Consider the following 27,491-nt stretch of genomic DNA (forward strand, 5'->3'; position numbering starts at 1 on the left):
CGTAGCAAATGGGAAGAGATTGCGCATGTAGAAGAATTGGTCATAGTTAAGCTGATGTTTATCAAAGTAGCTTAGATTGGATTATCTGATTAGTTTAACTTTAATGCTGCTGATATTGACACTAAATACTCGCAGCAGAAGACAAGTAGCACGTCTTATTAGCACTTTCGATAAAATATTAGGCAGAAAATTTGGAAGTTCTACTTTTGAGCTCGTGTATTTTAAATTGTGTGCACAGTGGCGTTATAACGTTTATTCTAACTAAAAGCAGCACTCTCTGGCTTTCCGAATACATATTCTTTTTTCGCTAGAGTGCCTTATTTAAGCAAGGGTCCCCCCCCCCTTTAACTAGACCCGGGAATGCCATTTTTTCGACGTTTCGTGAATCTATATACCAGGAGCGTAGCAAATGGGAAGAGATTGCGCATGTAGAAGAATTGGTCATAGTTAAGCTGATGTTTATCAAAGTAGCTTAGATTGGATTATCTGATTAGTTTAACTTTAATGCTGCTGACATTGACACTAAATACTCGCAGCAGAAGACAAGTAGCACGTCTTATTAGCACTTTCGATAAAATATTAGGCAGAAAATTTGGAAGTTCTACTTTCGAGCTCGTGTATTTTAAATTGTGTGCACAGTGGCGTTAAAACGTTTATTCTTACTAAAAGCAGCACTCTCTGGCTTTCCGAATACATATTCTTTTTTCGCTAGAGTGCCTTATTTAAGCAAGTGTTCCCCCTTTAACTAGACCCGGGAATGCCATTTTTTCGACGTTTCGTGAATCTATATACCAGGAGCGTAGCAAATGGGAAGAGATTGCGCATGTAGAAGAATTGGTCATAGTTAAGCTGATGTTTATCAAAGTAGCTTAGATTGGATTATCTGATTAGTTTAACTTTAATGCTGCTGATATTGACACTAAATACTCGCAGCAGAAGACAAGTAGCACGTCTTATTAGCACTTTCGATAAAATATTAGACAGAAAATTTGGAAGTTCTACTTTTGAGCTCGTGTATTTTAAATTGTGTGCACAGTGGCGTTAAAACGTTTATTCTAACTAAAAGCAGCACTCTCTGGCTTTCCGAATACATATTCTTTTTTCGCTAGAGTGCCTTATTTAAGCAAGGGTCCCCCCTTTAACTAGACCCGGGAATGCCATTTTTTCGACGTTTCGTGAATCTATATACCAGGAGCGTAGCAAATGGGAAGAGATTGCGCATGTAGAAGAATTGGTCATAGTTAAGCTGATGTTTATCAAAGTAGCTTAGATTGGATTATCTGATTAGTTTAACTTTAATGCTGCTGATATTGACACTAAATACTCGCAGCAGAAGACAAGTAGCACGTCTTATTAGCACTTTCGATAAAATATTAGGCAGAAAATTTGGAAGTTCTACTTTTGAGCTCGTGTATTTTAAATTGTGTGCACAGTGGCGTTAAAACGTTTATTCTAACTAAAAGCAGCACTCTCTGGCTTTCCGAATACATATTCTTTTTTCGCTAGAGTGCCTTATTTAAGCAAGGGTCCCCCCTTTAACTAGACCCGGGAATGCCATTTTTTCGACGTTTCGTGAATCTATATACCAGGAGCGTAGCAAATGGGAAGAGATTGCGCATGTAGAAGAATTGGTCATAGTTAAGCTGATGTTTATCAAAGTAGCTTCGATTGGATTATCTGATTAGTTTAACTTTAATGCTGCTGATACTGACACTAAATACTCGCAGCAGAAGACAAGTAGCACGTCTTATTAGCACTTTCGATAAAATATTAGGCAGAAAATTTGGAAGTTCTACTTTTGAGCTCGTGTATTTTAAATTGTGTGCACAGTGGCGTTAAAACGTTTATTCTAACTAAAAGCAGCACTCTCTGGCTTTCCGAATACATATTCTTTTTTCGCTAGAGTGCCTCATTTAAGCAAGGGTTCCTTCCCCCTTTAACTAGACCCGGGAATGCCATTTTTTCGACGTTTCGTGAATCTATATACCAGGAGCGTAGCAAATGGGAAGAGATTGCGCATGTAGAAGAATTGGTCATAGTTAAGCTGATGTTTATCAAAGTAGCTTAGATTGGATTATCTGATTAGTTTAACTTTAATGCTGCTGATATTGACACTAAATACTCGCAGCAGAAGACAAGTAGCACGTCTTATTAGCACTTTCGATAAAATATTAGACAGAAAATTTGGAAGTTCTACTTTTGAGCTCGTGTATTTTAAATTGTGTGCACAGTGGCGTTATAACGTTTATTCTAACTAAAAGCAGCACTCTCTGGCTTTCCGAATACATATTCTTTTTTCGCTAGAGTGCCTTATTTAAGCAAGTGTTCCCCCTTTAACTAGACCCGGGAATGCCATTTTTTCGACGTTTCGTGAATCTATATACCAGGAGCGTAGCAAATGGGAAGAGATTGCGCATGTAGAAGAATTGGTCATAGTTAAGCTGATGTTTATCAAAGTAGCTTAGATTGGATTATCTGATTAGTTTAACTTTAATGCTGCTGATATTGACACTAAATACTCGCAGCAGAAGACAAGTAGCACGTCTTATTAGCACTTTCGATAAAATATTAGGCAGAAAATTTGGAAGTTCTACTTTTGAGCTCGTGTATTTTAAATTGTGTGCACAGTGGCGTTAAAACGTTTATTCTAACTAAAAGCAGCACTCTCTGGCTTTCCGAATACATATTCTTTTTTCGCTAGAGTGCCTTATTTAAGCAAGGGTCCCCCCCCCTTTAACTAGACCCGGGAATGCCATTTTTTCGACGTTTCGTGAATCTATATACCAGGAGCGTAGCAAATGGGAAGAGATTGCGCATGTAGAAGAATTGGTCATAGTTAAGCTGATGTTTATCAAAGTAGCTTAGATTGGATTATCTGATTAGTTTAACTTTAATGCTGCTGACATTGACACTAAATACTCGCAGCAGAAGACAAGTAGCACGTCTTATTAGCACTTTCGATAAAATATTAGGCAGAAAATTTGGAAGTTCTACTTTCGAGCTCGTGTATTTTAAATTGTGTGCACAGTGGCGTTAAAACGTTTATTCTTACTAAAAGCAGCACTCTCTGGCTTTCCGAATACATATTCTTTTTTCGCTAGAGTGCCTTATTTAAGCAAGTGTTCCCCCTTTAACTAGACCCGGGAATGCCATTTTTTCGACGTTTCGTGAATCTATATACCAGGAGCGTAGCAAATGGGAAGAGATTGCGCATGTAGAAGAATTGGTCATAGTTAAGCTGATGTTTATCAAAGTAGCTTAGATTGGATTATCTGATTAGTTTAACTTTAATGCTGCTGATATTGACACTAAATACTCGCAGCAGAAGACAAGTAGCACGTCTTATTAGCACTTTCGATAAAATATTAGGCAGAAAATTTGGAAGTTCTACTTTTGAGCTCGTGTATTTTAAATTGTGTGCACAGTGGCGTTAAAACGTTTATTCTAACTAAAAGCAGCACTCTCTGGCTTTCCGAATACATATTCTTTTTTCGCTAGAGTGCCTTATTTAAGCAAGGGTCCCCCCTTTAACTAGACCCGGGAATGCCATTTTTTCGACGTTTCGTGAATCTATATACCAGGAGCGTAGCAAATGGGAAGAGATTGCGCATGTAGAAGAATTGGTCATAGTTAAGCTGATGTTTATCAAAGTAGCTTCGATTGGATTATCTGATTAGTTTAACTTTAATGCTGCTGATACTGACACTAAATACTCGCAGCAGAAGACAAGTAGCACGTCTTATTAGCACTTTCGATAAAATATTAGGCAGAAAATTTGGAAGTTCTACTTTTGAGCTCGTGTATTTTAAATTGTGTGCACAGTGGCGTTAAAACGTTTATTCTAACTAAAAGCAGCACTCTCTGGCTTTCCGAATACATATTCTTTTTTCGCTACAGTGCCTTATTTAAGCAAGGGTCCCCCCTTTAACTAGACCCGGGAATGCCATTTTTTCGACGTTTCGTGAATCTATATACCAGGAGCGTAGCAAATGGGAAAAGATTGCGCATGTAGAAGAATTGGTCATAGTTAAGCTGATGTTTATCAAAGTAGCTTCGATTGGATTATCTGATTAGTTTAACTTTAATGCTGCTGATATTGACACTAAATACTCGCAGCAGAAGACAAGTAGCACGTCTTAGTAGCACTTTCGATAAAATATTAGGCAGAAAATTTGGAAGTTCTACTTTTGAGCTCGTGTATTTTAAATTGTGTGCACAGTGGCGTTAAAACGTTTATTCTTACTAAAAGCAGCACTCTCTGGCTTTCCGAATACATATTCTTTTTTCGCTAGAGTGCCTTATTTAAGCAAGTGTTCCCCCTTTAACTAGACCCGGGAATGCCATTTTTTCGACGTTTCGTGAATCTATATACCAGGAGCGTAGCAAATGGGAAGAGATTGCGCATGTAGAAGAATTGGTCATAGTTAAGCTGATGTTTATCAAAGTAGCTTCGATTGGATTATCTGATTAGTTTAACTTTAATGCTGCTGATATTGATACTAAATACTCGCAGCAGAAGACAAGTAGCACGTCTTATTGGCACTTTCGATAAAATATTAGGCAGAAAATTTGGAAGTTCTACTTTTGAGCTCGTGTATTTTAAATTGTGTGCACAGTGGCGTGAAAACGTTTATTCTAACTAAAAGCAGCACTCTCTGGCTTTCCGAATACATATTCTTTTTTCGCTAGAGTGCCTCATTTAAGCAAGGGTTCCCCCTTTAACTAGACCCGGGAATGCCATTTTTTCGACGTTTCGTGAATCTATATACCAGGAGCGTAGCAAATGGGAAGAGATTGCGCATGTAGAAGAATTGGTCATAGTTAAGCTGATGTTTATCAAAGTAGCTTAGATTGGATTATCTGATTAGTTTTACTTTAATGGTCCTGATATTGACACTAAATACTCGCAGCAGAAGACAAGTAGCACGTCTTATTAGCACTTTCGATAAAATATTAGGCAGAAAATTTGGAAGTTCTACTTTTGAGCTCGTGTATTTTAAATTGTATGCACAGTGGCGTTAAAACGTTTATTCTAACTAAAAGCAGCACTCTCTGGCTTTCCGAATACATTTTCTTTTTTCGCTAGAGTGCCTTATTTAAGCAAGGGTCCCCCCTTTAACTAGACCCGGGAATGCCATTTTTTCGACGTTTCGTGAATCTATATACCAGGAGCGTAGCAAATGGGAAGAGATTGCGCATGTAGAAGAATTGGTCATAGGTAAGCTGATGTTTATCAAAGTAGCTTAGATTGGATTATCTGATTAGTTTAACTTTAATGCTGCTGATATTGACACTAAATACTCGCAGCAGAAGAAGACAAGTAGCACGTCTTATTAGCACTTTCGATAAAATATTAGGCAGAAAATTTGGAAGTTCTACTTTTGAGCTCGTGTATTTTAAATTGTGTGCACAGTGGCGTTAAAACGTTTATTCTAACTAAAAGCAGCACTCTCTGGCTTTCCGAATACATATTCTTTTTTCGCTAGAGTGCCTTATTTAAGCAAGGGTCCCCCCTTTAACTAGACCCGGGAATGCCATTTTTTCGACGTTTCGTGAATCTATATACCAGGAGCGTAGCAAATGGGAAGAGATTGCGCATGTAGAAGAATTGGTCATAGTTAAGCTGATGTTTATCAAAGTAGCTTAGATTGGATTATCTGATTAGTTTAACTTTAATGCTGCTGATATTGACACTAAATACTCGCAGCAGAAGACAAGTAGTACGTCTTATTAGCACTTTCGATAAAATATTAGGCAGAAAATTTGGAAGTTCTACTTTTGAGCTCGTGTATTTTAAATTGTGTGCACAGTGGCGTTATAACGTTTATTCTAACTAAAAGCAGCACTCTCTGGCTTTCCGAATACATATTCTTTTTTCGCTAGAGTGCCTCATTTAAGCAAGGGTTCCCCCTTTAACTAGACCCGGGAATGCCATTTTTTCGACGTTTCGTGAATCTATATACCAGGAGCGTAGCAAATGGGAAGAGATTGCGCATGTAGAAGAATTGGTCATAGTTAAGCTGATGTTTATCAAAGTAGCTTAGATTGGATTATCTGATTAGTTTAACTTTAATGCTGCTGATATTGATTCTAAATACTCGCAGCAGAAGACAAGTAGCACGTCTTAGTAGCACTTTCGATAAAATATTAGGCAGAAAATTTGGAAGTTCTACTTTTGAGCTCGTGTATTTTAAATTGTGTGCACAGTGGCGTTAAAACCTTTATTCTTACTAAAAGCAGCACTCTCTGGCTTTCCGAATACATATTCTTTTTTCGCAAGAGTGCCTTATTTAAGCAAGTGTTCCCCCTTTAACTAGACCCGGGAATGCCATTTTTTCGACGTTTCGTGAATCTATATACCAGGAGCGTAGCAAATGGGAAGAGATTGCGCATGTAGAAGAATTGGTCATAGTTAAGCTGATGTTTATCAAAGTAGCTTCGATTGGATTATCTGATTAGTTTAACTTTAATGCTGCTGATATTGACACTAAATACTCGCAGCAGAAGACAAGTAGCACGTCTTATTAGCACTTTCGATAAAATATTTGGCAGAAATTTGGAAGTTCTACTTTTGAGCTCGTGTATTTTAAATTGTGTGCACAGTGGCGTTTAAACGTATATTCTAACTAAAAACAGCACTTTCTGGCTTTCCGAATACATATTCTTTTTTCGCTAGAGTGCCTTATTTAAGCGAGGGTCCTCCCTTTAACTAGAGCCGGGAATGCCATTTTTTTCGACGTTTCTTGAATCTATATACCAGGAGTGTAGAAATGGGAAGAGATTGCGCATGTAGAAGAATTGGTCATAGTTAAGCTGATGTTTATCAAAGTAGCTTAGATTCGATTATCTGATTAGTTTAACTTTAATGCTGCTGATATTGACACTAAATACTCGCAGCAGAAGACAAGTAGCACGTCTTATTAGCACTTTCGATAAAATATTTGGCAGAAAATTTGGAAGTTCGACTTTTCAGCTCGTGCATTTTAAATTGTGTGCACAGTGGCGTTAAAACGTTTATTCTAACTAAAAGCAGCACTTTCTGGCTTTCCTAATACATACATATTCTCTTTTCGCTAGAGTGCCTTATTTAAGCTAGGGTCCCCCCTTTAACTAGACCCGGGAATGCCATTTTTTCGACGTTTCGTGAATCTATATACCAGGAGCGTAGCAAATGGGAAGAGATTGCGCATGTAGAAGAATTGGTCATAGTTAAGCTGATGTTTATTAAAGTAGCTCAGATTGAATTATCTGATTAGTTTTACTTTAATGCTGCTGATATTGACACTAAATACTCGCAGCAGAAGACACATAGCACGTCTTATTAGCACTCTTGATAAAATATAAGCCAAAAAATTTGGAAGTTCTTCTTTTGAGCTCGTGTATTTTAAATTGTGTGCACAGTGGCTTTAAAACGATTATTCTAACTAAAAACAGCACTTTCTGGCTTTCCGAATACATATTCTTTTTTCGCTAGAGTGCCTTATTTAAGCGAGGGTCCTCCCTTTAACTAGAGCCGGGAATGCCATTTCATTCGACGTTTCGTGAATCTATATAGAAGAATTGGTCATAGTTAAGCTGATGTTTATCAAAGTAGCTTAGATTCGATTATCTGATTAGTTTAACTTTAATGCTGCTGATATTGACACTAAATACTCGCAGCAGAAGACAAGTAGCACGTCTTATTAGCACTTTCGATAAAATATTTGGCAGAAAATTTGGAAGTTCGACTTTTCAGCTCGTGCATTTTAAATTGTGTGCACAGTGGCGTTAAAACGTTTATTCTAACTAAAAGCAGCACTCTCTGGCTTTCCTAATACATATTCTTTTTTCGCTAGAGTGCCTTATTTAAGCAAGGGTCTCCCCTTTAACTAGACCCGGGAATGCCATTTTTTCGACGTTTCGTGAAATTATATACCAGGAGTGTAGAAATGGGAAGAGATTGCGCATGTAGAAGAATAGGTCATAGTTAAGCTGATGTTTATCAAAGTAGCTCAGATTGGATTATCTGATTAGTTTAACTTTAATGCTGCTGATATTGACACTAAATACTCGCAGCAGAAGACAAGTAGCACGACTTATTAGCACTTTCGATAAAATATTTGGCAGAAAATTTGGAAGTTCGACTTTTCAGCTCGTGCATTTTAAATTGTGTGCACAGTGGCGTTAAAACGTTTATTCTAACTAAAAGCAGCACTCTCTGGCTTTCCTAATACATATTCTTTTTTCGCTAGAGTGCCTTATTTAAGCGAGGGTCCTCCCTTTAACTAGAGCCGGGAATGCCATTTTTTTCGACGTTTCGTGAATCTATATACCAGGAGCGTAGCAAATGGGAAGAGATTGCGCATGTAGAAGAATTGGTCATAGTTAAGCTGATGTTTATCAAAGTAGCTTCGATTGGATTATCTGATTAGTTTAACTTTAATGGTCCTGATATTGACACTAAATACTCGCAGCAGAAGACAAGTAGCACGTCTTATTAGCACTTTCGATAAAATATTAGGCAGAAAATTTGGAAGTTCTACTTTTGAGCTCGTGTATTTTAAATTGTGTGCACAGTGGCGTTAAAACGTTTATTCTAACTAAAAGCAGCACTCTCTGGCTTTCCGAATACATTTTCTTTTTTCGCTAGAGTGCCTTATTTAAGCAAGGGTCCCCCCTTTAACTAGACCCGGGAATGCCATTTTTTCGACGTTTCGTGAATCTATATACCAGGAGCGTAGCAAATGGGAAGAGATTGCGCATGTAGAAGAATTGGTCATAGTTAAGCTGATGTTTATCAAAGTAGCTTAGATTGGATTATCTGATTAGTTTAACTTTAATGCTGCTGATATTGACACTAAATACTCGCAGCAGAAGAAGACAAGTAGCACGTCTTATTAGCACTTTCGATAAAATATTAGGCAGAAAATTTGGAAGTTCTACTTTTGAGCTCGTGTATTTTAAATTGTGTGCACAGTGGCGTTAAAACGTTTATTCTAACTAAAAGCAGCACTCTCTGGCTTTCCGAATACATATTCTTTTTTCGCTAGAGTGCCTTATTTAAGCAAGGGTCCCCCCTTTAACTAGACCCGGGAATGCCATTTTTTCGACGTTTCGTGAATCTATATACCAGGAGCGTAGCAAATGGGAAGAGATTGCGCATGTAGAAGAATTGGTCATAGTTAAGCTGATGTTTATCAAAGTAGCTTAGATTGGATTATCTGATTAGTTTAACTTTAATGCTGCTGATATTGACACTAAATACTCGCAGCAGAAGACAAGTAGCACGTCTTATTAGCACTTTCGATAAAATATTAGGCAGAAAATTTGGAAGTTCTACTTTTGAGCTCGTGTATTTTAAATTGTGTGCACAGTGGCGTTATAACGTTTATTCTAACTAAAAGCAGCACTCTCTGGCTTTCCGAATACATATTCTTTTTTCGCTAGAGTGCCTCATTTAAGCAAGGGTTCCCCCTTTAACTAGACCCGGGAATGCCATTTTTTCGACGTTTCGTGAATCTATATACCAGGAGCGTAGCAAATGGGAAGAGATTGCGCATGTAGAAGAATTGGTCATAGTTAAGCTGATGTTTATCAAAGTAGCTTAGATTGGATTATCTGATTAGTTTAACTTTAATGCTGCTGATATTGATTCTAAATACTCGCAGCAGAAGACAAGTAGCACGTCTTAGTAGCACTTTCGATAAAATATTAGGCAGAAAATTTGGAAGTTCTACTTTTGAGCTCGTGTATTTTAAATTGTGTGCACAGTGGCGTTAAAACCTTTATTCTTACTAAAAGCAGCACTCTCTGGCTTTCCGAATACATATTCTTTTTTCGCAAGAGTGCCTTATTTAAGCAAGTGTTCCCCCTTTAACTAGACCCGGGAATGCCATTTTTTCGACGTTTCGTGAATCTATATACCAGGAGCGTAGCAAATGGGAAGAGATTGCGCATGTAGAAGAATTGGTCATAGTTAAGCTGATGTTTATCAAAGTAGCTTCGATTGGATTATCTGATTAGTTTAACTTTAATGCTGCTGATATTGACACTAAATACTCGCAGCAGAAGACAAGTAGCACGTCTTATTAGCACTTTCGATAAAATATTTGGCAGAAATTTGGAAGTTCTACTTTTGAGCTCGTGTATTTTAAATTGTGTGCACAGTGGCGTTTAAACGTATATTCTAACTAAAAACAGCACTTTCTGGCTTTCCGAATACATATTCTTTTTTCGCTAGAGTGCCTTATTTAAGCGAGGGTCCTCCCTTTAACTAGAGCCGGGAATGCCATTTTTTTCGACGTTTCTTGAATCTATATACCAGGAGTGTAGAAATGGGAAGAGATTGCGCATGTAGAAGAATTGGTCATAGTTAAGCTGATGTTTATCAAAGTAGCTTAGATTCGATTATCTGATTAGTTTAACTTTAATGCTGCTGATATTGACACTAAATACTCGCAGCAGAAGACAAGTAGCACGTCTTATTAGCACTTTCGATAAAATATTTGGCAGAAAATTTGGAAGTTCGACTTTTCAGCTCGTGCATTTTAAATTGTGTGCACAGTGGCGTTAAAACGTTTATTCTAACTAAAAGCAGCACTTTCTGGCTTTCCTAATACATATTCTCTTTTCGCTAGAGTGCCTTATTTAAGCTAGGGTCCCCCCTTTAACTAGACCCGGGAATGCCATTTTTTCGACGTTTCGTGAATCTATATACCAGGAGCGTAGCAAATGGGAAGAGATTGCGCATGTAGAAGAATTGGTCATAGTTAAGCTGATGTTTATCAAAGTAGCTTAGATTCGATTATCTGATTAGTTTAACTTTAATGCTGCTGATATTGACACTAAATACTCGCAGCAGAAGACAAGTAGCACGTCTTATTAGCACTTTCGATAAAATATTTGGCAGAAAATTTGGAGGTTCGACTTTTCAGCTCGTGCATTTTAAATTGTGTGCACAGTGGCGTTAAAACGTTTATTCTAACTAAAAGCAGCACTTTCTGGCTTTCCTAATACATATTCTCTTTTCGCTAGAGTGCCTTATTTAAGCTAGGGTCCCCCCTTTAACTAGACCCGGGAATGCCATTTTTTCGACGTTTCGTGAATCTATATACCAGGAGCGTAGCAAATGGGAAGAGATTGCGCATGTAGAAGAATTGGTCATAGTTAAGCTGATGTTTATTAAAGTAGCTCAGATTGGATTATCTGATTAGTTTTACTTTAATGCTGCTGATATTGACACTAAATACTCGCAGCAGAAGACACATAGCACGTCTTATTAGCACTCTTGATAAAATATAAGCCAGAAAATTTGGAAGTTCTTCTTTTGAGCTCGTGTATTTTAAATTGTGTGCACAGTGGCGTTAAAACGATTATTCTAACTAAAAACAGCACTTTCTGGCTTTCCGAATACATATTCTTTTTTCGCTAGAGTGCCTTATTTAAGCGAGGGTCCTCCCTTTAACTAGAGCCGGGAATGCCATTTTATTCGACGTTTCGTGAATCTATATAGAAGAATTGGTCATAGTTAAGCTGATGTTTATCAAAGTAGCTTAGATTCGATTATCTGATTAGTTTAACTTTAATGCTGCTGATATTGACACTAAATACTCGCAGCAGAAGACAAGTAGCACGTCTTATTAGCACTTTCGATAAAATATTTGGCAGAAAATTTGGAAGTTCGACTTTTCAGCTCGTGCATTTTAAATTGTGTGCACAGTGGCGTTAAAACGTTTATTCTAACTAAAAGCAGCACTCTCTGGCTTTCCTAATACATATTCTTTTTTCGCTAGAGTGCCTTATTTAAGCAAGGGTCTCCCCTTTAACTAGACCCGGGAATGCCATTTTTTCGACGTTTCGTGAAATTATATACCAGGAGTGTAGAAATGGGAAGAGATTGCGCATGTAGAAGAATAGGTCATAGTTAAGCTGATGTTTATCAAAGTAGCTCAGATTGGATTATCTGATTAGTTTAACTTTAATGCTGCTGATATTGACACTAAATACTCGCAGCAGAAGACAAGTAGCACGACTTATTAGCACTTTCGATAAAATATTTGGCAGAAAATTTGGAAGTTCGACTTTTCAGCTCGTGCATTTTAAATTGTGTGCACAGTGGCGTTAAAACGTTTATTCTAACTAAAAGCAGCACTCTCTGGCTTTCCTAATACATATTCTTTTTTCGCTAGAGTGCCTTATTTAAGCGAGGGTCCTCCCTTTAACTAGAGCCGGGAATGCCATTTTTTTCGACGTTTCGTGAATCTATATACCAGGAGTGTAGAAATGGGAAGAGATTGCGCATATAGAAGAATTGGTCATAGTTAAGCTGATGTTTATCAAAGTAGCTTAGATTCGATTATCTGATTAGTTTAACTTTAATGCTGCTGATATTGACACTAAATACTCGCAGCAGAAGACAAGTAGCACGTCTTATTAGCACTTTCGATAAAATATTAGGCAGAAAATTTGAAAGTTCTACTTTTGAGCTCGTGTATTTTAAATTTTGTGCACAGTGGCGTTAAAATCTAACTAAAAGCAGCACTCTCTGGCTTTCCTAATACATATTCTTTTTTCGCTTGAGTGCCTTATTTAAGCGAGGGTCCTCCCTTTAACTAGAGCCGGGAATGCCATTTTTTTCGACGTTTCGTGAATCTATATACCAGGAGTGTAGAAATGGGAAGAGATTGCGAATGTAGAAGAATTGGTCATAGTTAAGCTGATGTTTATCAAAGTAGCTTAGATTCGATTATCTGATTAGTTTAACTTAATTGCTGCTGATATTGACACTAAATACTCGCAGCAGAAGACAAGTAGCACGTCTTATTAGCACTCTTGATAAAATATAAGCCAGAAAATTTGGAAGTTCTACTTTAGAGCTCGTGTATTTTAAATTGTGTGCACAGTGGCGTTAAAACGTTTATTCTAACTAAAAACAGCACTTTCTGGCTTTCCGAATACATATTCTTTTTTCGCTAGAGTGCCTTATTTAAGCGAGGGTCCTCCCTTTAACTAGAGCCGGGAATGCCATTTTTTTCGACGTTTCGTGAATCTATATACCAGGAGTGTAGAAATGGGAAGAGATTGCGCATGTAGAAGAATTGGTCATAGTTAAGCTGATGTTTATCAAAGTAGCTTAGATTCGATTATCTGATTAGTTTAACTTTAATGCTGCTGATATTGACACTAAATACTCGCAGCAGAAGACAAGTAGCACGTCTTATTAGCACTTTCGATAAAATATTAGGCAGAAAATTTGAAAGTTCTACTTTTGAGCTCGTGTATTTTAAATTTTGTGCACAGTGGCGTTAAAATCTAACTAAAAGCAGCACTCTCTGGCTTTCCTAATACATATTCTTTTTTCGCTTGAGTGCCTTATTTAAGCGAGGGTCCTCCCTTTAACTAGAGCCGGGAATGCCATTTTTTTCGACGTTTCGTGAATCTATATACCAGGAGTGTAGAAATGGGAAGAGATTGCGCATGTAGAAGAATTGGTCATAGTTAAGCTGATGTTTATCAAAGTAGCTTAGATTCGATTATCTGATTAGTTTAACTTTAATGCTGCTGATATTGACACTAAATACTCGCAGCAGAAGACAAGTAGCACGTCTTATTAGCACTCTTGATAAAATATAAGCCAGAAAATTTGGAAGTTCTACTTTAGAGCTCGTGTATTTTAAATTGTGTGCACAGTGGCGTTAAAACGTTTATTCTAACTAAAAACAGCACTTTCTGGCTTTCCGAATACATATTCTTTTTTCGCTAGAGTGCCTTATTTAAGCGAGGGTCCTCCCTTTAACTAGAGCCGGGAATGCCATTTTTTCGACGTTTCGTGAATCTATATACCAGGAGCGTAGCAAATGGGAAGAGATTGCGCATGTAGAAGAATTGGTCATAGTTAAGCTGATGTTTATCAAAGTAGCTTAGATTCGATTATCTGATTAGTTTAACTTTAATGCTGCTGATATTGACACTAAATACTCGCAGCAGAAGACAAGTAGCACGTCTTATTAGCACTCTTGATAAAATATAAGCCAGAAAATTTGGAAGTTCTACTTTAGAGCTCGTGTATTTTAAATTGTGTGCACAGTGGCGTTAAAACGTTTATTCTAACTAAAAACAGCACTTTCTGGCTTTCCGAATACATATTCTTTTTTCGCTAGAGTGCCTTATTTAAGCGAGGGTCCTCCCTTTAACTAGAGCCGGGAATGCCATTTTTTTCGACGTTTCGTGAATCTATATACCAGGAGTGTAGAAATGGGAAGAGATTGCGCATGTAGAAGAATTGGTCATAGTTAAGCTGATGTTTATCAAAGTAGCTTAGATTCGATTATCTGATTAGTTTAACTTTAATGCTGCTGATATTGACACTAAATACTCGCAGCAGAAGACAAGTAGCACGTCTTATTAGCACTTTCGATAAAATATTAGGCAGAAAATTTGGAAGTTCTACTTTTGAGCTCGTGTATTTTAAATTGTGTGCACAGTGGCGTTAAAACGTTTATTCTAACTAAAAGCAGCACTCTCTGGCTTTCCGAATACATATTCATTTTTCGCTACAGTACCTTATTTAAGCAAGGGTCCCCCCCTTTTAACTAGACCCGGGAATGCCAGTTTTTCGACGTTTTTCTACACTCCTGGTATATAGATTCACGAAACGTCGAAAAAATGGCATTCCCGGGTCTAGTTAAAGGGGGAACACTTGCTTAAATAAGGCACTCTAGCGAATAAAGAATATGTATTCGGAAAGCCAGAGAGAGCTGCTTTTATTTAGAATAAACGTTTTAATGCCACTGTGCACACAATTTAAAATACACGAGCTCAAAAGTAGAACTTCCAAATTTTCTGCCTAATATTTTATCGAAAGTGCTAATAAGACGTGCTACTTGTCTTCTGCTGCGAGTATTTAGTGTCAATATCAGCAGCATTAAAGTTAAACTAATCAGATAATCCAATCTAAGCTACTTTGATAAACATCAGCTTAACTATGACCAATTCTTCTACATGCGCAATCTCTTCCCATTTCTGCACTTTCGAAAAAATATTAGGCAGAAAATTTGGAAGTTCTACTTTTGAGCTCGTGTATTTTAAATTGTGTGCACAGTGGCGTTAAAACGTTTATTCTAACTAAAAGCAGCACTCTCTGGCTTTCCGAATACATATTCTCTTTTCGCTACAGTGCCTTATTTAAGCAAGGGTCCCCCCTTTAACTAGACCCGGGAATGCCATTTTTTCGACGTTTCGTGAATCTATATACCAGGAGTGTAGAAATGGGAAGAGATTGCGCATATAGAAGAATTGGTCATAGTTAAGCTGATGTTTATCAAAGTAGCTTAGATTCGATTATCTGATTAGTTTAACTTTAATGCTGCTGATATTGACACTAAATACTCGCAGCAGAAGACAAGTAGCACGTCTTATTAGCACTTTCGATAAAATATTTGGCAGAAAATTTAGAAGTTCGACTTTTCAGATCGTGCATTTTAAATTGTGTGCACAGTGGCGTTAAAACGTTTATTCTAACTAAAAGCAGCACTCTCTGGCTTTCCGAATACATATTCTTTTTTCGCTAGAGTGCCTTATTTAAGCAAGGGTCCCCCCTTTAACTAGACCCGGGAATGCCATTTTTTCGACGTTTCGTGAATCTATATACCAGGAGTGTAGAAATGGGAAGAGATTGCGCATGTAGAAGAATAGGTCATAGTTAAGCTGATGTTTATCAAAGTAGCTCAGATTGGATTATCTGATTAGTTTAACTTTAATGCTGCTGATATTGACACTAAATACTCGCAGCAGAAGACAAGTAGCACGTCTTATTAGCACTTTCGATAAAATATTAGGCAGAAAATTTGGAAGTTCTACTTTTGAGCTCGTGTATTTTAAATTGTGTGCACAGTGGCGTTAAAACGTTTATTCTAACTAAAAGCAGCACTCTCTGGCTTTCCGAATACATATTCATTTTTCGCTACAGTACCTTATTTAAGCAAGGGTCCCCCCCTTTTAACTAGACCCGGGAATGCCAGTTTTTCGACGTTTTTCTACACTCCTGGTATATAGATTCACGAAACGTCGAAAAAATGGCATTCCCGGGTCTAGTTAAAGGGGGAACACTTGCTTAAATAAGGCACTCTAGCGAATAAAGAATATGTATTCGGAAAGCCAGAGAGAGCTGCTTTTATTTAGAATAAACGTTTTAATGCCACTGTGCACACAATTTAAAATACACGAGCTCAAAAGTAGAACTTCCAAATTTTCTGCCTAATATTTTATCGAAAGTGCTAATAAGACGTGCTACTTGTCTTCTGCTGCGAGTATTTAGTGTCAATATCAGCAGCATTAAAGTTAAACTAATCAGATAATCCAATCTAAGCTACTTTGATAAACATCAGCTTAACTATGACCAATTCTTCTACATGCGCAATCTCTTCCCATTTCTGCACTTTCGAAAAAATATTAGGCAGAAAATTTGGAAGTTCTACTTTTGAGCTCGTGTATTTTAAATTGTGTGCACAGTGGCGTTAAAACGTTTATTCTAACTAAAAGCAGCACTCTCTGGCTTTCCGAATACATATTCTCTTTTCGCTACAGTGCCTTATTTAAGCAAGGGTCCCCCCTTTAACTAGACCCGGGAATGCCATTTTTTCGACGTTTCGTGAATCTATATACCAGGAGTGTAGAAATGGGAAGAGATTGCGCATATAGAAGAATTGGTCATAGTTAAGCTGATGTTTATCAAAGTAGCTTAGATTCGATTATCTGATTAGTTTAACTTTAATGCTGCTGATATTGACACTAAATACTCGCAGCAGAAGACAAGTAGCACGTCTTATTAGCACTTTCGATAAAATATTTGGCAGAAAATTTAGAAGTTCGACTTTTCAGATCGTGCATTTTAAATTGTGTGCACAGTGGCGTTAAAACGTTTATTCTAACTAAAAGCAGCACTCTCTGGCTTTCCGAATACATATTCTTTTTTCGCTAGAGTGCCTTATTTAAGCAAGGGTCCCCCCTTTAACTAGACCCGGGAATGCCATTTTTTTCGACGTTTCGTGAATCTATATACCAGGAGTGTAGAAATGGGAAGAGATTGCGCATGTAGAAGAATTGGTCATAGTTAAGCTGATGTTTATCAAAGTAGCTTAGATTCGATTATCTGATTAGTTTAACTTTAATGCTGCTGATATTGACACTAAATACTCGCAGCAGAAGACAAGTAGCACGTCTTATTAGCACTTTCGATAAAATATTAGACAAAAAATTTGGAAGTTTGACTTTTGAGCTCGTGCATTTTAAATTGTGTGCACAATGGCGTTAAAACGTTTATTCTAACTAAAAGCAGCACTTTCTGGCTTTCCTAATACATATTCTCTTTTCGCTAGAGTGCCTTATTTAAGCTAGGGTCCCCCCTTTAACTAGACCCGGGAATGCCATTTTTTTGACGTTTCGTGAATCTATATACCAGGAGTGTAGAAATGGGAAGAGATTGCGCATGTAGAAGAATTGGTCATAGTTAAGCTGATGTTTATCAAAGTAGCTTAGATTGGATTATCTGATTAGTTTAACTTGAATGCTGCTGATATTGACACTAAATACTCGCAGCAGAAGACAAGTAGCACGTCTTATTAGCCTATCGATAAAGTATTAGGCAGAAAATTTGGAAGTTCCACTTTTGAGCTCGTGTATTACAAATTGTGTGCAAAAAACGTTTTTGTGGAAACTTCATTGGTTTATGTGATACATAAATACGGCATTAATTTTATGTGTAATAGTACTGTTTGTTTCCCTTAAAAAGCTAATAAATAATTAAATAAATAAATTAAATATTGTCACTTGTACGCCAGTGCTCAGAGATTTGTTAAAGCTGTATGAGAAGATAAATTTTTATCCATACTCCGAGGAGATAATTGAAAAATATGCTGCGGATGATGTCCTTACTAGGACCATAAATAATTTTTATTTTTCCATTCTCAGGGTACGGCAACCGGCAAATACCATGCAGCAATAGTTTCCAACTCTGCCCGCCTGGAGCGTCTGTGCGTGAGCTCTGGCCTAGTTTCAGGCGACCTGGCACACGCTCTGCCGTTTGCTCCGGAGCTGCACTTCTCAGAGTTCAGCAGTGTGGTTGCTGACATGAAGAACAGTGTTGCGGTGAGTTAGTTCACATTGTGCTATCATACATTACTGCAGCGGCATCGAATGGACGAACGTGTAATCGTGTAAACTTAATGTAGTCCATTAATGCTACCTTGCGGCCGAGGTTTGTAATTTTGCAAAATTGCGCGACCATTAAAACTGAGCAACAAACAAACTTATTTATTTTCTAGCGTCGAAGTGTTCGTTTGGGTTTTTGACTTTTTCAATAAACTGCTTTTTTCTTAAATTTAAATTAACCTTTGATAAGTTACCTTTTTATTACCGTTTTTCAGAGTGAAATGTCTTTCCATTTTTAAATTACACGACAGATGTTAGCTTATTATGCTAGCTAGGCTAGTTTATTTTGCGTACTTTCATAGTGTTATGTCCTATGGAATCTTGTTATGGGGTAAAGCAGCTGATATCGAAACTATATTTATATTGCAGAAAAGAGCTGTACGGTCAATATATAAACTTAAATCACGCGAATCCCTCCGTGAGAAGTTTAAAGAAATAGGCATACTTACTGTAGCTTCACAATATATTTATAACAATATAGTATTTGTAAGACAACATATTAGTCTTTATAAACAAAAAGTGGACATAAACAGTCGACTTACAAGAAATGGTCATAAATTAGTGTCATCTGCATATCGTCTGCGTAAGGTACAGGGATCATTTGTGGGATTGAGTATACGCTTTTATAATATGATTCCTAAGGTGATTTTGGACCTGCCAATGCACAAGTTTAAAGAATTTGTTAAAACACATTTATTAGAGCGAGGTTACTATACAATTGATGAATTTTTTAATGACAAGGTTGCTTGGAAGCATCCGGCTCCGCTTTCAGCTCTCACAAGATAGAAAAATGAATGTTAAAATACAAAATGTAAATTGTTGATGTTGGAAAAGAGCAACTGCTGAGTTTCTTGCCGGCTTCTTCTCGGTAGAATCTGCCTTCCGAACCGGTGGTAGAATCACTATAAACAGACAGACTTGACGTTTCAAAAGTGCTTATATTAGGCCTACTTGAAATAAATGAATTTTGAATTTTGAATTTGAATTTTTTGAATTTATGTAATTCATATAGATGTGGATTTTCATACAACTTTGCCCGCCGCTGCTCGCATATATTTGGACACAGAAATGGATTTATCTCGAAGAAGTTTTACTAAATAATGCTTAAACCGGTATTTTGCTTATAAATATTGTTAAACATAAGCCCACCAAATCGCATTATGGTGGCATTGTCGCAGCGTGGTGGTTCTACGCTGTATTAAATATAAAAAATATAATTCAGTTTATTTTTTAAAAACCTTCAACCCACAAGAAAAATATGATACACATAATACCACACCTTGTGGAAAGAAACATAGACAAGTTATGTTATATGAGTCGCCTCGTTAAAATCGGATGGTGAAGGGTAAATGTATGCCAAGGAATCTTCTTTGTCTTTGATTGACTTGTCTGTTGTTAGTGACAAAATTCAAAAAATTCAAAATTCATTTATTTCAAGTAGGCCTAATATAAGCACTTTTGAAACGTCAAGTCTGTCTGTTTGTAGTGATTCTACCACCGGTTCGGAAGGAAGATTCTACAGAGAAGAAGCCGGCAAGAAACTCAGCAGTTGCTCTTTTCCAACATCAACAATTTACATTTTGCATTTTAACATTCATTTTTCTATCTTGTGAGAGCTGAAAGCGGAGCCGGATGCTTCCAAGCAACCTTGTCATTAAAAAAATCATCAATTGTATAGTAACCTCGCTCTAATAAATGTGTTTTAACAAATTCTTTAAACTTGTGCATTGGCAGGTCCAAAATCACCTTAGGAATCATATTATAAAAGCGTATACTCAATCCCACAAATGATCCCTGTACCTTACGCAGACGATATGCAGATGACACTAATTTAATACCATTTCTTGTAAGTCGACTGTTTATGTCCACTTTTTGTTTATAAAGACTAATATGTTGTCTTACAAATACTATATTGTTATAAATATATTGCGAAGCTACAGTAAGTATGCCTATTTCTTTAAACTTCTCACGGAGGGATTCGCGTGATTTAAGTTTATATATTGACCGTACAGCTCTTTTCTGCAATATAAATATAGTTTCGATATCAGCTGCTTTACCCCATAACAAGATTCCATAGGACATAACACTATGAAAGTACGCAAAATAAACTAGCCTAGCTATTTCAACGTCAGTAATCTGTCTAATTTTTCTGACTGCGTAGGCAGCCGAGCTTAGTTTACCCGCTAGTGAATCTATATGGGCACCCCACTGTAGCTTATTATCCAAGGTCACGCCCAGAAAAACTGTGGAAGTCTCTATTTTTAGTGATTCACCATTTATCATTATATTTTTATCAATTTTCTTTACATTTGGTAAGATAAATTCGACACACTTTGTTTTTTTTGCATTTAAAAGTAAGTTGTTAACTGTAAACCCGTGCGACACATGCGACATAACACGGTTTACTTCGTCAGAGTTATCTTTACTCCTATCAGTCTTAAAAATTAGAGATTTATCATCTGCAAACAATACAATGTCGCATGTTCCACTGACATGGTACGGTAGATCATTTATATACACTAAAAATAGAACAGCTCTAAATAGACAACGGGCATAAATCGCTTAGCGGCACATTTTTGTCGGTAGGATGGTTACTGGCCTGGGCGGAAGCCTCCCATCAGGCCTGATCATAGAAAATTTTGAAATTGTGCATTCCAAAATTGCTCTTGGCGGAAATCGAATCCTTCTACATAAACCCACAGCGCTCACCGCTGCGACAGGGAGGACTTTGTTTGCTCGCTCGTTTCAGTTCTTGTGAGTTTATCTCCATTCTCAATTTAACTATCCCTTCAAATGTCCCACAGGACCGCAACAACGCGCAGTCGTCATGCGCCGGGCTCTTCATTCTGGCGCACCTCGGATTCGACTTCCCCGGCGCCTGGCTTCACGTGGATATGGCTGCGCCGGCGCACTGCGTGAGTTTTACTACTACATACATATTTTTTCTTTCTTTTTTTTCATAGTAATTAATGACGAACCAAGCAGATGGCCCACCTGATCCATCCTATAAGCACAGCAACACTCACAAAACACACAAAAAACTTTCCACTTTGTTAATGAATTCAAATTCAAAATTTCTTTATTCATTTAGGCCTATCACAGGCACTTATGAAGCGTTCATACATGTATATATGTTTACATAATTGTAAGGGGATGGTGATAACTTCGTTCACCAACTTAAACCTAAAGGGGTTCCAAACGCGCCCTGGTATAAGAAGAGCCCACAACAAGATTTTTTTTGTTATCACCATCTCACAGTAAATTTATATTAAGCTATGAAGCTAGAGCTATTCACACCTAAGCATTTTTATCGTTTAAGTAATCCTTAACATTATAATAGGATTTTTCTGTAAGCTTACGTTTTATATAAACTTTGAACTTATTGAGAATTAAAAATTCAATTGTAAAACGTGCAAGTATTTAATGGAGCCGTAGGTTCGATTGATACCGCGGCATTTTGCCTAGTAGTGCAAGTAGCATTTTAATTGTAGCATTTTAATTCCCGTCGTATAAGACTAAACGATTGTATAATTGTTATTATATTATATAATCTCATTGTAATATGGACCTTTGAAAACGTAGATCGAAGCTGCAACGTTTCCTACTAGATGGCGCTACAGTCGCTATAAGACTGATGTAAAAGGCATATACTAATTTCTGCATCGACGGTAGGAGAGCCGTAGCTTAATTGGAGAAAGCGCTCAGGCCGCGATTGCCAGAGAATCGCAGGTTGAAATACTGTCGGTTCCGAATTTTTTTATATGCATTTTAAATTTATAAAATTGATAATTCCTCCAAGTGTAGGTAAAAAAACTAATAAAAATTATAAAAATTAATAACTCATCTTTCACAAGATAGAAAAATGAATGTTAGCATGAAAAATGTAAAATGCACACAGTAGATGTTGAAAAAGAGTAACTGCTGAGTTTCTTGCCGGCTTTCTTCTCGGTGGTATCGGTGGTAGAGTCACTACAAACAGACTGACGTGACGTTTCAAAAGTGCCTACGTTATGTCTACTTGAAATAAATAAATTTTGAATTTCAATTTTTATGAATAATATACATAAAATACTAATAAAATACAGACAAACACCCAGCACTGAAAAAAAAAAAAATTTTCATCGCACAAACATTTTCCACTTGTAGGAATCGAACCCACAGCCATGGGCTCAGAAAGCATGGACGCTGTCCACTGCGCCAATCGGCATACAATGAATTTTTTTTTTCCAGCACGGCTAGCATGGGCTGGAGACAATTATCTCCCCGGGGAAAGGATAAAAAATATATCTTCTCCCACAGCTTTATCAAATCTCAGAGCAATGGTGCACACGTCGAAATAATACTATCCAAATAATATATGTGTACTAATAAACAGACTGTCAGTGATAATCGTTCGATCCCAGTAGAGCAATGCACTGCTATTTTCAAGAACTGACGCCGGGTCGTACCTATATATTTTTAATAGTGTTTTTTAATTTATTTTTAAGCATTGTTAATAATTAAAAAAAAAAAAAAATAAAAAAAAAATTATAAATGATAGAAAAGTAATAACAGACGTAAACTTCTCCTATTCCATGTTCCCGGGCTTTAGGAGATGGACACGTTAAATATATGCCTTGTTAGGTTAGGATTTATTTATTTATTGTTATTAGGTACACAAAACAGGTAATAACTAAAAGTAGATCTAAATATATGTAATAACTAGCCGTTTCCAGCCCGCTTCGCTGAGCGAATTGAAAAAGGAAATAAATAACATTTTATGTTTCATTTTTATTTTATTTTTTCATATTTTTATTATTCTCCTTTTTTTTTATTTTTGTATGAACATAAATAGGCCCCGCGGATAGAACTGTAAGCATCGATATTGTTTAGACTTACTCAAATTCCAAATTCCATCGATTTAGCCTGTATCTTTCATCCAGGTGATTTTTCTCACTAATATTTATTGTAACTTTCAATGTGCAATCATTATAACATTTCCGTGCATTTCTTCCAAAAATTAATAATAATTGACATGAAGAAAAAAATTTGAAATGAGCATTGAAAGTTTAAGTTAAAGTCATTGCAAGTCTCATATGTGAAGTTGAAATCTGTCTAGGTTCAAGTGCGACGAATTTTCTGTTAACTAAAATTTTCTCCGTGACATCAATTTTTTATAGAAAATTAATTGTGCATGTTTTTTATGAATTCTATTGGAATAAGTAACTAAATTTCTTTTCCACATCTCATGTGCTTGGAAAATGCATTCATTTTAATCTGTTACATTTCCGCGATCCCGCAAAAAAAGAATTCGTCGGTTATGTAGTCTGCAAAAGTAAAATGAATGTAAAATTCTTAGTCCGTTGATTGGATAGCTACATGTAAAGTTAAGTTTTTGAAACCTCTCAATGACTTTTTCTCCGCTGCCAAAAAGACGATTGTTGTAAGGAAATACACGAATATCCCTACATACACGAAGATCCCCACCAAATTTGGAGTCTGTAGAAGTTACAGGTTAGAAATAAAAACTTTAGATTTTAACACCCACCCCCGCAATTCCTGTCGGAAGTAGACTTTATTGAAATCCATTTTGAGATGTTCTTTATGTGAATAATAAAAGATTCCTACCATATTTAGAATTTTTAGAAGCTATATTTCGAAATTGAAATTTTTTATTGTTAACACCCACCCCCGCGAACCTTATTGGAGGTGATTCATTGTAAAATCCGCTCGAAGATCATTTTTATATTACATATAGAACACTCTCACTAAATTTGGAGTCTATAGGAGCTATCGCTTGGAAATTGAAAATTTTCATTGTTAACGCCCCCGCAATCTTCTTTGGGGTGGGATATCGTAAAATTTGTTCATAAATCATTTTTTACATCACTTATAGAAAATTCCTACAAAATTTGGAGCTTGTAGGAGCTTTAGCTGGAAAATTAAAAATATTAATTGTTAATACCCACCCCCGCAACCTCCTGTGGGGTGAGCTATCGTAAAATTCGTTCATAGCCTATTTCTACACCTCTTACAGAAGATTCCTACCAAATTTGAAGTCTATAGAAGCTATAGTTTAAAAACGGGAATTGTTTATTGTTAACGCCCCCGCAATCCCCTTTGGGGAATGAGTTTCTTAAAATCTATTCATAGCTGACCTCTACATAGCAAAAGTAATATTCCTACCAAGTTTCACGTTTCTAAGTCTTATGGTTCTCGAGGTTTCGTGGTGAGTGACTATATAGATGGGAATTCTTCGATTATCATCGAAATTTTTAACTTTTTATCGGGCTTTTATAAAATGTTCTTACATACAAAACTTTCTCCTGACAATTCTGAAGATAAAAAAAGCCCAATTGGTCCAGCCGTTCTCCACTACCGTGAGTAGATTCTTAGCTGAATGTAAAAAACCATAATCTGTTTAATACACTCTGTTGAAATCCATGAAAACAAAAGAATCAAGAGAAAATGCTTATCTTTTGTTTTTATTAGCGGGATAAATGTTCATAAAAGTAAAACAGCAATAAAAAAATGAAGGAATGTTGGAATTAAAAAAATAGATAGCCATAAACCATCTAGGAAAAATTTCGCATCGAATGGTGGTAGTTTCATGTCGATACGATCAGTGGTTTAGGCGTGATTGAGCCTCAAACGAAGACCATTTTCATTAAATATATATAGATAGAAGATTGTAGCGGTAATAGCCTAGTGGTTAGGTTTTTCCTTTTACGGAAAAAAAAAAACAAAATTTATTAATTTCCAGTAGGGAGTCAAATCTGTCTATTTGTAGCGACTCTACCATTTGTTTTTCTGCCTTTTGAATGGCCCCATATTTAAACACAATGAAAACACCGCAAATAGAAGCTGCATACACAATTTTTATGAAGGTACGTGGAAACAGGTTCTCCTTATAATTTTTATTGAATGCCGAGCCTCAAACGAAGACCATTTTCTTTATATATATATAGAGACAAGTTTTGTTCTGAGTAGTAGGGGAGCCCACGATGCTAAATGGGGATTTACTCGAGCGTCGCAGAGACCTATTGGGATGCAAAAGCTTAGATGATAAGAAGAAAAAAATGTTATATGATATATACCTTTACATCGGTGGGGGAAGCGGCTATAGATTTTTAAATATGTAAAAAAAACTGTTGCATGGACATCCTCAAGCGTGTAAGATATTGATAGCATCAATGCCCTACGTATTTTTAATAATGTACGTACATCAAATGTTAATCTGATCGTATGCATGATGCGGGTGGTTGTATTGAAGGGTTGTAAATGAAAAAAGTATGTGTACACAACCTGGAATTAAATTAAACAAAAAGTAAAGATAAAATTAAAGTTTATTTTAGGTCATATTTATATTTTAAAGAGACAATATTACTATATTTCTTCATTAACATTAACATTACTGAGTATTCTTAAATTAAAGTTGAAACAAAAAAGGGATACTTAAAAAATAATATATATATAATTACCCTAAAGATTATGTGGAATAGACATATTGGATAAGACAATTGTGCTTAATAATTTGATTGTTAAAAATCGGGGTATATAATTTTTATCTTCTGTCCGTGCTAAACCTGGAGTTGTAATGTTTAAATTTTTTTTTCCAGGGTGAACGTGCTACAGGCTATGGGGTGGCCCTACTGACGGTCCTTTTCGGTTCGCAAACTCGCAGTCGGCTTCTGAAGGCCTTGTCTCCGAACAAGTGACGAATGTACACAATCACCACCTACCACGTGAGTGGGTTATAGTACACCACACTCCGTATACGAACAAGAACTTATAAAGGATCTAGAACCAGGAATCTGTAATAATATTGTAAAGCGGAAGAGTTTGTTTGATTGAACGCGCTAATCTCTGGAACTACTGGTTCGAATTAGAAAAATATTTCTGTGTCGGATAGTCCATATCGACGCAAGCTTTAGGCTATACCTATAACATTGCGCTACGACGATTAGGAGCGGATAATTCAACGTCTCGAAAAAACAGGAAAAGTTATTTCCTTTTTGGGCTTCCAATGCGTGCGATGACGATGAAAACGATTAAAGTTACGGCAAAATTATGTATTACGGGTCTATTCTTCTTTTAAAGTTCTTAAAAAAAAAAGTCCGCGACGGTATGTATCTATACTCTAATTTTTTTTTAACTTGTCTTATTATTAAAACTATCCTTTAATTACTTTTTAGTGTAAAGTAGGTTTTTAAGAATAGAAGAAAAACCAATTTGTTACGATATATTAAAACAAGTATAATAATATTTTCAAAACGATCTAAACACTTAAAAGTAACTGAAAGATTGTTTTCATAATAAGACATACCTACAGTAAGAAAAAAATGTAGTGTATATTTTAGGGTTGATTCATACTCCGACAAAGTCGCGGGGTACCGCTAGTAAGATAATATAATGTACGAAAGCCAATACTGTATGAAGAGGTGCTAAAGTTGACGTCACAAATGTCACCTTTTGTCAAGACTTAAATGTCATATGGAAGCGGAGTTCTTGGTTGCCCACGATCGTATTTCAATCATGCATTCTGTGTGGTCGTAGCTTAGTTTTTGCAGAATCATAATAATATTTGTAAGTGCATATCCGTCAATAGCCAATACCAGTCCGATGATAAATAAATAAATAAATGAGAAGTGTGAAGGGAGAGAAGAGATGGTGACAATTGTATTTTCATCTGCCGTCGCCACACGCCACACGTACATATGAGAAGTCATTTAATATCCCTACTTATATTATAAATGTCAGTGTTAGTTTGTTTGTTACGCTTTCACGCAAAAACCACTAACCCATCCTCATGAAACTTTGTACACATATTCTTGGAAGTGTTTGAAGTAATATAGGATACTTTTTATCCCGACATTAAGCTCGGTTCCTTTGGGAGAGGGGATGAAAGTGTTTGACGATTTTACACCATAACTCCGACAAATTATAACCGATTTAAATAATTATTTTTGTACTATAGAGGTTATATATAATACGTGTTTAATTTTGCCCAAACTGTGGTTGGAGATAGACGACAGAACTCCTCATTTAAGGCATAGCGAACAACTAAATTTAATGCCACCACAAAAAACAAAATCAAACGCAGACGAAGTCGCGGGCAACAGCAAGTTGTAAAATAAATAAATAATAAAAAACTAGTTTAGGTGTGCAAGGCGGTCCTATCGCTGAAGCGCTCCCTCCCAGACAACCTATGGCGTAAGTAGTTGTAATAAGGACTGGTTTGGTGCGGCAATAACAGTTATATTAAAGTTAAAAATATTAATTTTTATATTAAAGTTGCCTCATTTAAATTTTGTTGATAACAGCCT

At 36.5% G+C, this 27,491-nt stretch overlaps 1 protein-coding gene across 1 annotated transcript in view; it reads left to right on the plus strand.

Moving 5' to 3' along the window:
- Positions 1–26,989, plus strand: part of LOC120633583 (probable aminopeptidase NPEPL1) — a 259,058-nt gene extending 232,069 nt beyond the window's left edge. The window contains exons 10-12 of the mRNA XM_039903834.1: positions 17,947–18,123; positions 20,991–21,101; positions 25,785–26,989. Coding sequence (XP_039759768.1) covers positions 17,947–18,123; positions 20,991–21,101; positions 25,785–25,883 — 387 coding nt within the window. The 3' untranslated portion in view covers positions 25,884–26,989. The remainder of the gene's footprint in view (positions 1–17,946; positions 18,124–20,990; positions 21,102–25,784) is intronic.
- Positions 26,990–27,491: the final 502 nt, after the last annotated feature.

The sequence above is a fragment of the Pararge aegeria genome, chromosome 1 (assembly GCF_905163445.1).
Source record: "Pararge aegeria chromosome 1, ilParAegt1.1, whole genome shotgun sequence".
Taxonomy (NCBI): Eukaryota; Metazoa; Arthropoda; class Insecta; order Lepidoptera; family Nymphalidae; genus Pararge; species Pararge aegeria.